Source organism: Lycorma delicatula, chromosome 9 (assembly GCF_047948215.1).
Source record: "Lycorma delicatula isolate Av1 chromosome 9, ASM4794821v1, whole genome shotgun sequence".
Classification (NCBI taxonomy): domain Eukaryota; kingdom Metazoa; phylum Arthropoda; class Insecta; order Hemiptera; family Fulgoridae; genus Lycorma; species Lycorma delicatula.
The window spans coordinates 22,853,962-22,870,741 of NC_134463.1; the positions used below are offsets into that span (position 1 = coordinate 22,853,962).

General features: G+C 30.2%; 1 protein-coding gene across 3 annotated transcripts in view; it reads left to right on the forward strand.

Annotated features, from left to right (window-relative positions):
• Positions 1-16,780, forward strand: part of LOC142330204 (guanine nucleotide-binding protein G(q) subunit alpha) — a 118,341-nt gene that overhangs the window by 42,152 nt on the left and 59,409 nt on the right. For all 3 annotated transcript variants that reach the window (XM_075375334.1, XM_075375331.1, XM_075375333.1), the window contains exon 2: positions 14,943-15,127. In XM_075375334.1, the coding sequence (XP_075231449.1) occupies positions 14,943-15,127 (185 nt within the window). The remainder of the gene's footprint in view (positions 1-14,942; positions 15,128-16,780) is intronic.

Here is a 16,780-nt window from a genome sequence, read left to right on the forward strand (position 1 = left end):
AGACTCGGTGATGTAACGTAACCGATCTGATGCATGTATGTCTAGACCTTTTTTTTTATTGTTTATGTTGATTTATTCATTTTTTTCCATAAGTGATGAATAAAAAAATAAACATGCCTGTTGTAACTTGTTAACACGACTAAATAATTTTTAATTTTTTGTAACTAGTAGTTCCCCACCTAATTCATTTTCTGTAGGTTTTTTACATTACATCAATACAGTTTTTTGAAATTTTGCATTTTCTAGTTTCTGGCTTACCAGTTTTCTGAGATCTTGTGTATTGAACGGTCAGTGTTTGGTCTATCGGTTACCTGGATTACATTAACGTCTACTAAATAAAAGTAAATAATCGAGTAGTATTTTAATCTGTAGATTTCATATCCATCTGTAGGATAACCAGAATTTTTTAAACGTTTATTTATTGTCAAGCTTTTATTTCCACTTCAAAATGGTCCTCAGAGAATTTTTTGTACTTCAAATTAAAAAATATGTCTGAATCCGCCCACTATTTACCGATTAAAGTATTAATACGTAAAAAATAGTTCTGTGCTTAAAATAAAATACAAAATTCTTCACGCCGTCAAACTCAGGTCGTCCAAATTTGTTAGTCTGCTTTATTTGGCTATCCGTAGTTACCGTTTGATATCACCATTACCTAATTTTTTTGAAGCTTAGGATATTTTTAGCAATAATTTTTTGTTATAGAACTAGAAGAATTAATTTTTTTTTACATTGAAATTAAGGCTCCAAAATGGACTACTGTTGCGGATAAAGTACTGTCAGACAAAATTCCAATTAATATTTCATACGAAAATTGTTTCATATTTTTATTTTGTTTAACTTTTGTTCTGTTGAAATCTTGAATTCGGTTATTCTAGCTTACTTATAAAGGGCGTGTAAATCGCAAATAAACTATCCCCGCAGAGGGAAAGAAGGTTTGAAATTTCAAGTATTCTGTTAAAATTTTTATTGCTTCAAGATTTTGTGGAATATTTAAAAAAAAAACCTTTACGCAGCGGGTTTAATTTTCTGATTTCTAAAAAATTTATAACAGCTGCCTGACCGAGTAAATGACAAAAATGTATTTTTCCTCAAGAAATGACGCATTGATAAATATTTAAGAAGGATGGCTTACGCTGCTAAGATTACGATCGTGTAAATTTTGTCTAATTTAAATTAGTTCGTTGTTAAGTTTCGCTGTTACAGGTTACGTTTTTCGTAATCCTGTGAGAACAGTAAAACAGACAAAATTATAAATCTTGGGTGAATTTGAAATAATAAATCCATTGAAGTTAATGTACTATCTTATTAAAGATGGTATGAAAGTAATGCCTGTTTTGCAATAATTGCGATTTGCAGTTTACAGAAGCGACTTTAATTTTAGTATGAAGTGCAAAGCGCTCACTATAAAAAATTACGTCGATCATCTATCAAAGAAAATGGAGGTTGTAAATGAAATATTAAAGTTCTAAATATCACTCTCGGAAACAATATCATCTTTTACTGAATTGTCGTGGTTTAGTTAGACTGAAACGTTCACTACATGAAATATGACTAAATACGACACGCTAAAATTGTTGCCCCCTTTTCTTCGTCTAGCTGGAATCCATGATGTATTTTATTTAAAAAAGCGTATTAAAAAATTAAATCGCTTTTTAATTATGTCGAATTGTGTTTCTACAATATATAATTGTGTTTATCATCTGTCTTATCAAATTTCGTCACACAGTTCAATGAATTTCTTTATTGTTTATTAAAAAGATTTTTTCTTTTAAGGTTGAATTATGTTCCCTAGGAAGGAAAAAGCGTTGTCTATCTTACAAAATAGCTCAATGTACGCATGAATCTTGGTTTTATTTCTCACATTACGTGTGTAGATGTGTGTATTATGTAGCATTATCTAGCGCATGTGTGTGGGTATTGTAAGTTATGTATGTCATTACTTAATAGTTGTTGCAGGTCGTGTCTCACGCGAGCACGTGATAATGCTATTGCATTTTAGTAATTTTTAACCCCCATGTATTCGTTTTTAGTTTTTATACGTTTTAAAATAAAAACGTTTCGGTAAAGCCAACACCCTTTGTATCGTATGTCGCGTGATAGATACATTTTAGATAAGTTACTATACATTTTTTATTATAAATAGAAATTTTACTCATATGTATACTGGCGCGTGTGCTTGCGTGTTTATCGAATGAAACTTTTTTTCTCGTTAGGGATTGATTACTAAGGTCATTAGCCAAAAATGTCAAAGTAGTAGACTGTGCCGTTACCCAACAGTAAGGAAATTGTGCACCCGATGTGATGTTAATAGATATAGCGAAAGTAACAGGTCGTAAGAGATACGGTTTACATTCGTACCCTGAGCTAAAATGACAAAAACCCAATAAAACCCTTGAGCCAAAACTGTGAAACCTGTCTCTGTAACGGATTGTTTTATATAAAAAAAAGGAAATGCCGAACGTATTAATGTAACTCGGGGTCGAAGAAAATTTTATCGGTAATAAAAAAAAGCAGCGCCGAAACACTGCAGTTTTTATCAAGAAGGACCAGTCGGTATTATGATTATAATAATTGTATCATATTATAACAATATATTGTTTCATGAAAAATGTTTTCTCAACGGACGAGTGAATTTAAAGTAACCTGTAAGCCACATTCAGTTCTGGTGAAGACGTGTATTTTGTACTCGAAACCTTCTTGGTAGTCATTCATATATTTTAAGATCTTACTGTTTTTTTTTAGCTCTGTTTTGCTTCCTCTTTGGTTTTATGATTGTTATCTAGCGAATTTGTTTTTGTGATAAAAGAGGTAGACGCGCTAAATAATTTTTTTTAAAACCGCGGGACACGTCTGTGTCAAAAAAAAAACTTCACAATTTTAAAAGCATGTAAACGTTTATTGAATTAACTTACAGATTTGGTTGCAAAGCACATCAAGTTTTCACTCTGGTTGTTCATTAGCACCGAATTAGACCACCAGCGCTGTCACCAATATTGTTAAAAATGGATACATTTACTACTGCGGAACGTGCTCGCTGGGTGAAACCAAATCCTGCATTTGGTTTCACGATTTGAAGTCAGCAACTGCAGGTCAATGTAATTTTAGTAGAGGTTCTCTTAAGGTTCACTGGAAATTCTGTCCCAGAAAACAATACAGTTACACAGAAATTCTCGCACTCTGCTTTAAAGTGAGGGATGCTCTGACTATTTAAATTAATATAATTCCGTATGTTATGTAGTCGGTTCTATATACATCTTTGAAATATCGGGAAAAGAGTCTTAGTAGGTTCAAGACGCGATCTGAATAATTCACTTTCCTAGTATCGATAGTTCGGAACAATTGTAATAATGAATGACCGAGTGGTATTAGGCGTTTCTTGTGGAGTTTGGAATTAAACGTTAATAAATCTTAACAGTGTGACCATTAATTACATTACTTGGGACTGATAAAACTATCTTATTTAACATAGAAATCGTACCGCTATACAGACCAGCAACTATGTATAATATTCTAGTAATTAATACAATTTAAAAAAAAACAAAAATGCAACACTATTTGGTTTTATGATATGGATTGCGGGCTCAGGGATAAATCTGAATTACATAGAAACCTTGTCGTTTTGGGTGTCTTATCAGATTAAACCGATTCAGGATATAAATAAATATTTTTATTCCGTTTATATTTTATATAATTTCATCGATTCAGTTAACCAGTTTTTCACGGCTATCTTTGCTTACCGTAAAAGAAAGGATTGTTCGAAGGTTAGTTTATTTCGTAAATTCGATCAGAGTACCGAAAAGAAGAGTTCAAGAGTAGATGCATAAGAAAAGAACTGACAAGTCCATATATAAACACTATGTATACGTTGAAATCGTTGAAGACAAAAAAAAGAAGATGCCTGATAACTTTTATTGACAAATGGTTTTGTGCGTTTGAAAAAGTCGCTCTGAAGTGTGTTTATCCCGACTAATCCTGAACGCTCAAGCAACAAAATTACTCAAGTATCTGAACGATGAAAATGAAGTATTCGCTACTTTTAAACGGTAACCCTGCAAGTATGTACAAAATTAACCGTGGCTTTCCTTGAAACGTCTTATAAAACTGAATTTGTGATAATTATTAAATATTTAACATGCCTGCGTTTAGCTCGGACATATATATATATAAAATCTCTTTGGGTGCCTTCAGAATATCAAATCTAGTTTTCAAAAGTCAAAATGGGCCATCAGATCTTACTGTTTAGCGCCCATAAATATTTTTGCGTGTTCGCGGCTTGATCAGGATATTCAGAGATTGACAATTGAAAATGTTTATATAATTACCATTATTAGTTTAAGAAAATAAGTAAAATGAAAATAAAATAAATGAATAATAATAATAAAAAACAATGATTACATACAAAATATAATTTCAATTAAGGTCAGGTTTTATTTACAGGTAGTTAAATTGTAATTCAGTTCAATTGATAAAAGAGATTATGATGACCGCTAACGTTTACACTTTTAACGACTAGTGTACCAGATAATACAAGTCTAAAGTTCTTTACCTGAAAATACCTTTCCTTCTTATAACTGCCTTAGCAATTTACGAATGAGTTAAATAATTTTTTCTTTCACTAATTGTGTAACAGTAACTTACCAAACGACTTCGTGTTTTCATGTACTGTCCACAATGGAATGGTTGTGACTTCATGTCAAACATACCTTTCACCCTGCAGTACTACACGTTGACAGAAACGCCGTCTTACAATCGCGCCGGACACAACCAGCAATATGTCTATACTCGCATCTTCACAACTGAACTCAACTCGTCTTCCCTGGAGTATTTATACTCCTATCCTCTTTACCTGCAGAACCAGACCCAAATTGACGTGTGAGAATGACCTTCTCATATGTGAGAGACATTTTCCCATATATTCCTACCCTGGTCCGGTATTCTTCTCAGGATCAACGTATGTCGTAGGTGTGTCAGCGGGCAGTATTATAAAGAACGATTGTTAAACGGAACTGTTAGCCTTAGAAAATATTCCTTTTAGTTCCCTTCTGGATTCCGCCCGTTATTATATTTTCTACTACTTTCTTAATTGGCAGGAATCCGTTACTCAGGTACGTTATACCGGTCTTGTTACAATATGAATAAAGTAGATCGATAACATTTAAAAAGTTATAATTTATCGATTCTTTACGTTTACGATTGTATTAAAACATCGGTCTCCTAAAAAATAACAATATCCGCATTTAACAAGCCGGACAGAGAACTATATTTCTGTTACGCATTACAGTACTTCGGTGTTCGAAAAAGGGCTTTATCATCTTCCATTGCTATAACCCATTTAAGTTAGCCTTGTATAAGTTCAAACGAAATCATTTATACTGCAATTAAATAAATGATGAGTTTTTAAATTATATTAAAACAAAAATTCGTTAAATCATCGATTTCTAAAGAAAATACTATGACATTGACGCTATACTCTGTAGGTTGGTTTTTCAATAATTTCAATCTCTATTGATACATTTTCCCTTCCGTATTCGTATGTGTTGGCTGATAAATATAGGCTATTAATCTGTTGGAAGCTTTTTTGAGGGAGTTTGATAAGGGGGGTGAGCCTGTTCGTCTCGGGGATCCGGCCGTTGTGTACCGGTGCCACTGCCGCCGCGTTATCGTAGTCGCCGTGGCTGCTGCGTCGACTCGAAATACTCGCATACATACGTATTCGCTTTCTCTCTTTCTCCTGCGTGCGCACACGTAGACACGCGCGTTCGCTGTGAGCTCGCCGGCTCGCGTCTTTCCTCTCCTCTCTTGATCGTTCACTCCCTCTTTTATCACGCGTCTCTTTCTACCGCCGAGTGAACCGCTGCTACGGCCTGGTCTAGTCGGGGTTGTGTTGGGATCGATACGGTACCAGCACCCCCTCACCCTATCAACTCCTACCATTTTTTCACCCCCACCAACCGGCTGGCACTCTCCATTCATTCACCCCTTAACACTGCTCTCACTGTTGTTTGATAACCATACATATACGCGCGCGCATACATGCATTAAATATATGCGCTTATATATTGTATTTTCTGCTCGTGTGTGTGCGCGCACGAACCTATTTAAATTTATCCCGTATCTATTACATCTCAATGTTATAAAAATACCTTATCTGTATAATGTCGATAGTAATATTTTAATTCATTGTAACTTTTACCGGGATTGTTTCGCGAAAATTATAATTCCATTCATTATTCTATTATCGATTTCTAATCATAACGTATACTACTTTTCAGCCATACAAAATTCATTTGTCAGATTGTAACTTTTTTTTACAGTACTGTGAACCGGGTTTATTACTTAGGCGAATTGATTATGAGTTTGTGAATAAAAATCAGTACTTAAGAAATCATTCTTTATCAATAAAGTAAAAACTATAGTATTTTGTGTCAGGTTTTTTTATATATTAATAATGATTGGATTTTAACAAGTGGAGACATGCTTGGTGTAATAAATTTATAATTTAACTTTTTCGGTTGAAGCTTGTACTCAAAAATATCAGTCATAAACACTATAAATGTGTATGTAAAGATCATATCTAGTAAAGAAAAAAACCAATTTTATAACCCATCAAAAACCAAAAACGGCTGATTGTGTCTTGTTAATCTTAAGAATGTTAAGCTGTGGTTTGTGTTTATCATTGGCACCAGATTCGTATTAGCATAAATAATGAAGTGTAAAAATATGTTATTTAAAAAAAAAATCTGGATAGTATAAAAATGGGATTAAAAAAAAACCATCAAAAAATTAAACTACACAATTGGTAAAATAAATTTCTTCAAATGATACAGTTTTGCTGCAGATAATAGCTGTTATCACTTAAAATGTTTGAAAAAATAAATGTTGGTACATCAAAAGGCAAAAAATACTTATCGTTGAGCACTTCTTTGAAACTGATGTTAATGCTTTCTCTTATGCTATTGGTCAGCAGTTAAGTCAAAAAATATAAATTTGTGTTCTTGAGACTTCAGAAAGTACACATTTAAATACCGGAATGCTTAAGAGGATGGTGTTATTTAATTAACTACAATTAATAAACCCTCATTTGAAGAGAATATCTTTTACCAAATTTGTATATTCTTTTAAGTTGTTTAAATATATAATCTACCTTACCTTTTATAATTTCCAACTTCCTTTACTAAAAAGTAATATAAATAGTATACAAAGAGAAAAAAATTAAAGATAATTATCTTTAATTTAAAGATAATAATCTTATTTTTTCAGAAAAAAAAATATATTTGTACATTTTACATAAATGTATGTATTTCTATTTTTTTATTTTTACAAAATCTTTTTTTCAGAAATTTGGGAAATAGTATAAAGAATGTGTTATTGGCTGTAGTATGTTATTATGTTTTTGCCATCATATTCTAATTAAGTTTATATCTATGGTTAAAATTATAGAAAATAAAATTATAAATTTAGAAGATGTGCTGAACTTCTTGCAGGCAGTGACCACCAAGAGACATCAAACTTATTGGGAAATTTTTTAACCTGGATGTGAGCACTTCATTAATAATCAATGATTCTGTATTGACTGGTTTAAATATATATGTGTGTGTGTATAGTGTGATTAGCATTGCTTTTCTTACAGAAATTTAACTTGCCAATATGGCAATACCTTAATTGGCAGTTGAATATAAACTGTCCAGACACGCAACCCCCATCTGGATATGCAGGATCAACATACTGTTAGGTAGTAGTGAAGCATTAGGCAGAAAAGTTGATGTGACTGAATGAATACATAGCAATGTGTACTGATTAATAATTATTGGCAGGTTAATACAGTACTAAAAACTGTATGTAGTCCAAGTGTTAAATATAATTAAATTTCAAATATTTCATTACATTAACTCTGTTAATTGTAATTTAGTTATTGTTTTTTTGTAGTCACATCATTCGTTATCCAAATAATATTTGTCATTCCATTTAAATAATAAAGGATTCAGTTAACAGCATCTCCTTATGACACGAAGGTTCCACAACTCCTGGAAAGTTTCAGGTATCACCTTGGTAACTGAAGGGTATAAAGTGAGGGAGAATGCCAGTGGGCAAAGACATGTTAGGTTAATAAATCTTAGGTCATTTAAGGTACATGTCGTTGATTGCTTGTTGTTGATGATTTTTATTAGCGGTTGTCTTAATGTCGATTGCAGTTGATGTCTCTTAATTGAAAATAATATTAAACAGCCTTTCAATTAAATATTTATAAATAAAATAAAAAAATATCTGATTCTGGGAAATGCTGTTATAAGTGCAGGTTAGTCTGATTTATTCTAGCCACTGTTACTAAATTAATGACATATTGTTTTTTCCTCAGCTAACATGTTCTTATATTAATTAAATTCTTGTTTACAACAAAAAATAAGGAGAAAAAATTAATAAATATCATGGGATATTTTTCTTATTCTCAGTTTTTGCATAGAAGTTGCATAAAATGATTTGGTCAGTAGCCTTTAATAAATGACAACCATATTTGGTGTTGTTCAACATCAGTGAGATAGCGAAACAAATTTAGTTAATGTAATTTTGGCTGTTAACGTTTTAAACTATCAAAAAATTTTAACACCTTCCAGTTTCTGGGATGGCACTCAGAGTCATTAGTCATTAACATTTGTTACGAAGCCATTATTATGTTATTTATAAATGCAGTTTTTTACCTCTTACCAAGGATCAAAATAATTTTTGAATCTGTATAATTCTAAACAGTAATTAAAAAGACATTCAGGAGGTATTTGCATGTGTGGGATGTCATATTGATAACATTTTACTTTGATAAGATTATATGCTTAATTTTGTTTTTTATTATGTTGCATGACAATAAGTATTTTGTGTGGAATTTTATTTGCTGACCAATCATTTTTTTTTTTAATGTTAAGCAATTTTACAATTGATTCAGTAGGGTTATGTTAAATCACAAGTCTATAGCAATAAAACACTAACAAATGATTGATGACTTGAAAGCAAATATTTGACGCGTTTTTAGTGGAATAAAACTGATTTGTGCAAAATTCATGCAAAATTTTGGTGTTAGACTTGGCTGTGTCAAAAACAAAACCTTTGAGGCCGTATGAATGATATTGTTTCTGGAATGTAATGTAATGTTATAAGCTTCAAAATAAAAAAAACTTTGTTAATATTACATATACTTTTTGTTTTATTGAAATGTTACTTTTGAAAAGGAAAGACGCTTTATAATTTTATTTAGTTCTGTAGTATCATCTTTCATTTCTTTTATGCTGGTGTCAGATTTATTTTATTAGCATAAGAAGAAAATCTTCAGAGATTTTGTAAGAAGAAAAATTGCATATACATTATAATTTGATAGTAGATGTCTGGTTTTATTCATAACAAACTGTGTCTTCTAAAAACATTGATTGGCATTGACATGGTTTTATTTGTAGGCAGATAACTGTGAAGTGGCATTTGTTGTTCAGCAATATATTTGAACTAATACTACTGTACTTGCTAGTACATACCAGCTTTTAATTTTACAGTGGACTTCAGATCAGTTTATCTTGGATTACATTTCTGTAGATTCGTTTACTTTTTCCCATTTCATCCATCCTATCTTCATCAGTAAAATTCTGGTCTTAATAATTACGAAATGTACCTTCTTATCAGATTATTTTTGTTAACTTGTATTTTGTTTCTTTTATCAAAAGTAATTAAACAAATAATCATCAAATAACTTTTAATCTTGTTTATAAATTACATATTATAAGTTCAGTTTTTTTATCGTTACTTTTATTAAATTTATATAATAATGTGTTTTTTCTGCGTAGGATCACTTTAGTCAATTTTTGTTCCGTTTTCTTTGGATTTTGTTGGTTCATTGTTTCTGCCAATATTTCTTCATAATCTTGGATCTCGTTCTTTTTTGCTCATCCAGAATCCTGAACATAGACACTTTGTCCATGTTAAAGTATTTGATGTTTAAAATTTCTTTAATTTTTGGTTTATCTGTTGCGTCTTTGATTTTTAGTCCAATCTCTTCTAGGTCTTTTTTAATTTCCATAATATAACTTCTGCTAGATTTCATACTAAGCATTCTGGTTACAAGTTGTTTATGCCGGAAAATCAATTATTTTGATTTTCCAGCATTCTCATAATGTGGAAGAAGTAGGAAATTCTATGTTCTTTCTATCAAACTGATTAATTGGTTCTGTAATGTTCTTAAAAACCATTTCATTAGTAGCAATTTGTCACACCACCTTTTTTGTAATTTTTGTTTATTTAGGTTCTGATAATCCTATGTTCTGTTTTAGTTGTTTGGTCACTTTTACCTTCATTTCTAATTGTGATTAATGTTTCACAAGTGTAAAGTGCTTCTGGTAAAATTACTGTTCTATAATGTCAAATTTTTGTGTTTGCGGAAAGACATTTTTTATTGTATGCTGATTTGGTTAGAACTTGAGCGTTTGTCAGTTTTAGTGCTCTGTCTCTTTCTTCAGAGAAATTTTCTATTAATTTATTATCTATTATTTCACCCATGTATTTAAATGTTCATACTAATTAATTTCTCTATTGTTTATTATTATTTTATTTATACATAATGAATGGATCTAAAGCCATTATTTCTGTTTTGTCATATGAAATTTTTATCCAATTTTTCCAATAATGTATTTTATTATACATAAAAGGTTTATAAAAAGCTAGATTCCTCTATTAATGTATAATTATTACTCGACCAAATTTTATAATATTCTTTTTACTGCTTCTTGAAATAAAGAATTATTTCAACCCAAAGCAAATAGCAGTCAGAATAATACAGTTATGGTTTTTAGATGAACGTTTATGTTTTACTTTTTAATTAGAAACAGATGTCTTCTTTTTTTTTTTTTTTAATTTTATCTGTTTTTTAAATATTTATCACAAATTCTGGAACTGAAGTACTCCTCTGAGATAGAATATTCATACGCAGGAAATTTATTTTATCTTATTTAACAGAATGGCAGAACTACATCAATTTTTTTTATCTTCCCTTGGTGGCTCAATCGAGCATATGGCGAGTAAGTAATAAGTCGTAATCTGTTATCAGAAGAAAGTATTGTTGAGTTAAAAAAGTAGTTTTATTAGTACTGAGTACATTTTGCAGTCAAAATCAACAATTTTTTTAGGAAAATTTCTGTATTGTCGCAGGTAATGTCATAATAGAATTTCTCTCCGAACTTTGATCCTATATAAGAATTCTTATATTTGAATAGTGTTATTGTGGGCTTGAAAACCCCTGCTTGTTTTGTTTCTTCTATTATAATTTTATAAATAAATAAAGAACAATTATTAGTGTTTTAAAAAATTTCCCACCAATTTTCTGTATCTTTCTTATTCCTGTTTGTATCTTACGGCTTTCTTCTCTCCGTTTTTTTAAAAATAAATAGTATGTTGATGATGTGGATCATCATCAACAGTTGTTTGTTGACAGAGTAAATAAATTGAAAATTTATGATACTCTTGCCATTTATCATAATAATTTTGGAGCAAAGATATTTTTGAGCATTTCAAATAGAATCTACGCAGTCATTACTATAGAGGTTATGGTCTATCATTAAACCTTAGACTTTCATTAGTGATTACTGTTATTTGTTATTGTACATAACAGACATTATTTGTTGTCCATTATCATGACACTACTATTATTTTTTGTTTACTATATTTAATTTTAAAGTTTATAATGTTAATCTGCTTCCTGTAGATGTGTAGAAATATCTTTCTAATGTATTTATCAAACTATTTACTGGCAATAAAAGTTATACTAAGTTATTCAGCATTGTCAAAATATAAATATAATACTGCATTTAAATAAAAAATATATTATTATAAATGGAGTGTGACACCATTATATTACCATTACCATATAATTTCAGTGCTTTCTTCAATATGTGAAGCTTAGAAAATACAACAGATAAATAATTATTAAATAAAATTTAATTATTAATACATTCAGATTAATTTAATTTTTATCTAATGCATTGATTCTCACTTTTTCGCCCACTGCCTACTTTGAGAAACAAACATTTTTTTAGCCTCCCAAAATATCATCTGTTGCAAAATAATAAATTGCTGTTTCTAACATGCACTCTTAAAAACAGCAATTGCAATTATTGTTTTTAAACGTGGCATATCTTATTTCTGAGTTGAAACTTACATTTTATTTTAATTTTATCTGAAATATCAGGAAAACATGTTTTGCCATTTTTTATCAGCCATCGCCTTCCTAGACTGCCTGAACACCCCCAATTTTCTGTGGGTCTTCTACCACTTACCCTGAAGGCCTCCAGCAGCCACAAGTGGTTTTATTACCCACTTTGAGAACAAATGATCTAATGTGATGAAAATTCATAAAAAGTATGGAAATAGATATACAGATCAACAATTTCCTTAAAATTTTACTAATTTTCAAGCTGTCTACATTGAGTGAGATCAAAGTTCATCAACACTAGTTATAAACATTTTTAAGTCATGAGGTAATTTATTACAGCAGACTATTTCATTAATAAAAGTCCCTATTTATTTTCTAATATTTATTCTCATTCGATGAAGATAGTTTATCTTTCTTATGCACATTATAAATATTACAGATTTTTTTTTTAGCCACTTATTTTATATGAAATTTCTTCAGACACCTATTGGAAATGTTTAATAGGTTTTATGCTCAGACATGTTGATGTTTGGTTTAGGTTTTAAAAGGACTTTTATTGTCAGTGATGTATTCAAAGCGTGTGTGTGCGCGTACCCATTTTCATATTCGTAAGTACAAGCTTCTGTGAAGAAAATTGACATGTTGATTTTTGTGCATGTGTGATTTGTTCCAATAATATGCTTTATAGGAATGGACTGGGTGGTGAATTAAAGCGTGTTTGTTTTGTGAAAATGGTGCCATTTATTAAAGGACAGTTTTAATTGCACACTGTAGATTATCTTTCCTCTCGACAGTGGCATTAGCAAAGAGGTGACTCCTGAATAGGAAGCCTTCTGTGTTTTGCAGTTTGCTAAATGTGAATCTGTTGTTCCATTTCACCATATTATATAGGATTTTTCTATTCAGAATTTGGTACGGTTGGAACAGTAGAGTTGATAAATCTCAAATATGTCATTGATGTTAATCATAAACAGTTTAAAAATATTTTATTCATTATAAACATTGTACATTATGAACACTTGAATTAGTATTTTTTTTCTAACTTTTTTGGATTAATGCAATTTTTTTTGGCGTTAGTAATAAGTTACATAAATTAAGCCAGCATACCAACCAAAAATCTGTTATATAAGGTAAGTCATGTATTTTAAAATCAGAACGCTTTGTTCTGTTGTCACGTAAACAGTCTAAAATATAGGTAAAATCAGCCTGCTCATATTACCATATTTCATCTGAAGATGCAAAAAATTATATAAATAACTGATCATCTAACTTAGGCTCATTTTTCTACTTCTCATCAGTTGATGATGTAGTGGCTGTTGATTTACTTGCTTCAGAATTAGGTATTTAGTTACTGTCAGGAAGATCTCTTCCTGACAAAGGCCTGATATTTTTTTTACATTTCGTATTTTCATTTCGCTTCAATTAAGAGTATGTTTAAGGCATATCTGAATTCATAATACAAAAGAAGTAATTAAATCGGCATTATTGCACATCAACTTGATGATTTTTCATTTGTAAGTTAATTACTTCATTTCTGTTTCAATTAAATGTGAAATCTTGCTTAAAATAATACCTTTCCCATTTTAAAAATATTTATCACGAAAGAGTTATATGTTGTACGATATAGTACAGTGCTACATTAAATATATTTGGTGAGTAGTTATTCTTCTTTAGAATGTTAAATAGAAAAATCATATCAAATGAACTGAAACTATAAAGTAGTGAAATTGACATCAAAATTATGGTTTTTATTTTGTTGCAGCAAATGATCAAAATTATAAGTGTTAAAATAATTACAAAATTAAAAATATAATGATACAAGTTGACATACAAATTAACTGATAGAATGTAACAAACAAAGTTGAGTGTAACAAACGCACACATACCCACATCATCATCATCATTTTGCTTCTGTTAATACGTATATGTAATTGTTAGTTTTTACTATTGTTAACTAACATTTTAAGTGATACTGGTGGTAAATACTGTTAATAAACCTAGAATGTTTTTACTGGAAACACTTCGGTTTGTTCAGTTAACTTATTTTCTCCATTTAAGCACATATGACTTGTTTTCTTCAAATTTTAATGTAAGTAGAATAATAATAAACACCTTAGAAACAATAAACTAACAAGAAACAATGTCTCTTTTTACAATGGAATCCATGTGTGTATTGTTACACTTATCAAAGTATATAAATTTCACACGTTTATATTTTACAGTTCTATCTATCTATTTACATTTTCAAAGATATATAATAGGTGTTTGAAGGTTTTCCCCTTCAAGTTTAATGTCTTGCATGATCGGATTTTCTACTGAAGATTGTATTCAAGTTTTCAGGACTAAGTTTTCCACTCTGCACTTGAAACTACAATCTAAAATTAAGTTATTGTTGTCTATCCACTTTTTTTCATTTATGAAATGTCTTTTGTATTTAAGAAATTAATAGTTCTACTAAAAGGTAGAATGTATTAGGTGTAGATAGAATATTAATTAAAAATATGATATTTCATTGAGCAAGTGTAATTTTCTGTTGTTCCTTTTCACTATGGTACTTATCAGTGTATGCATGAAGAGCTATAGTTTTGTGGAGAATGTATTAGTTGAATATTACTCTGTTGGTATATTGTATGAAAAAAGAATTTTATGTAAAAAATGTCAGAAGAATGTAAATTGTTGGCTTATGTATTCCTACGATTATTCTTTATTTTATTTCCTGTACAAATGATATTAACATTTATTATTTTTTCTGTTAATACAGGGACTGGAGAATCGGGAAAGTCAACATTCATTAAACAGATGCGAATAATCCATGGAGCTGGTTATTCAGATGAAGATAAACGTGGCTTTATTAAGCTCGTCTATCAAAACATATTTATGGCAATGCAAAGCATGATACGTGCCATGGATCTGCTAAAGATCCAATATGCTGACTCATCAAACATTGTTAGTACTATACTATACCATACTGTTATTATTTTTATAAAATTGTCTCAGTTATTATTATATAAGAAGTCTGAAAACCTTGTCATATTAATTTACTGTTCGATAATGTGAATTTTTGCATTTTCTACAAATTAATGCAAGGAAGATTGTTTTAAACACAACAGTTTATTTTCTAAAATGCACACCGATTTGTACCCTTAACATATTGACTGCAAAACACTCACTGTGTTTACATAATTCTGTAATGAGGTGGACTTTGCACGTGTTTACAGTTTACTATTGGATCTACTTACTAACATTCTCAAAAATACAGTAGGTCTTCCCTTCTTGGAAGGGAGTCTAATAAGCTTCTGTTTTTCTTTTTCGTTAAATTTCTATTTAACAATGACAACTGCTAAATGGGTAGTATAACAATCATTAAGGCAAAAGTTGTTTCATTTTTTTTGGAGCTATCATTTTTTTTAATAAAATAAGATCATAATAATGACGCCACTAATTGTTGTAACAGTAAATTATAATTCGATTAATAATTGTGAAAATAATTAATCTTTTTCCCCCGATTAAGATTTTGAATGTTCATAACATTGGATATCGTGTATTGCAGGTTATGAAACTCCCAAGCCATGTTGCCACATGGCATGGACCATACAACATGTACGTTTCCACCTCATACGTGGTTTACAGTGTTTACATACATGGGTTTTTTATTTTTGTTTTCTAATCTGGTTTACTTCTGTTAATGAATTTATAAATTATATTGATATCAGAAAGCAATGTGAACTTAAAAGCACAAAAAAGTCTGCCTGTGGGTCTACTGAATGAATTTAGGTTCACACTCAACATGTTAAATTTAGCATATTTATGCCCTCTTATTGTTTTATTAACATTTGAATTCTGTTAACTGTAGAATCTAGTAAATCTTTACAGTATTTTTATATCTTATCATTTGTAATCCCACCTGCGTAAGTGAAGACAGCTTATGTTTAGTGGTACAATTCATCTTTCTGATGAGTGCCCACAAATTGACAGCAGATTTTCAGTGGTGTTTTGTTTGGAAAGTTTCCAAAGCAGCCCAGTGCTTGAATATTTTATTTAAATTAGAGAATAATTATTTATTTTAAATAAAAGTTAATAGAAATGCATCTTCCAGTTTTGAATTTAATCTATGATTTAAAATTGATTCTCTGTAATGTATGACATGTAAATATTCGAAATATTTAAACTTAATGACTCCCAAATTGGATTTGGCAATATAAAAGCACCATTAGAAATATTTAATCTACTTTTAGCCATGATATCTTAAGATGCATCTGACAGGAGTGCAAAGAATTCTGAAAGTACATTGAGGTATCTCTTTACTTTCTGATAGTGTTTTTAATTATGGTGGGTAGATGTAAAGACCAAGTTTTGCTGCAGTTGTAATGAGTAGTTTAAACAGATCAAAGTGCTATTGTGCTATAAGAAAAGTGCTTCCATTTCTTGTGGATTGAGCACTACAACAGCATAATGTAGAATTTGTTACAGACTCCTCTGTTGTATTCTCCAAATTTGTTTTTGTTCCTTTTTTAAAATGTATTTCTGGCATTATCAAAGTTTGGGAAGTCTATAAATTATTTGTGATATCAAATTTAAAAAAAATTATGAAGTCTTAAT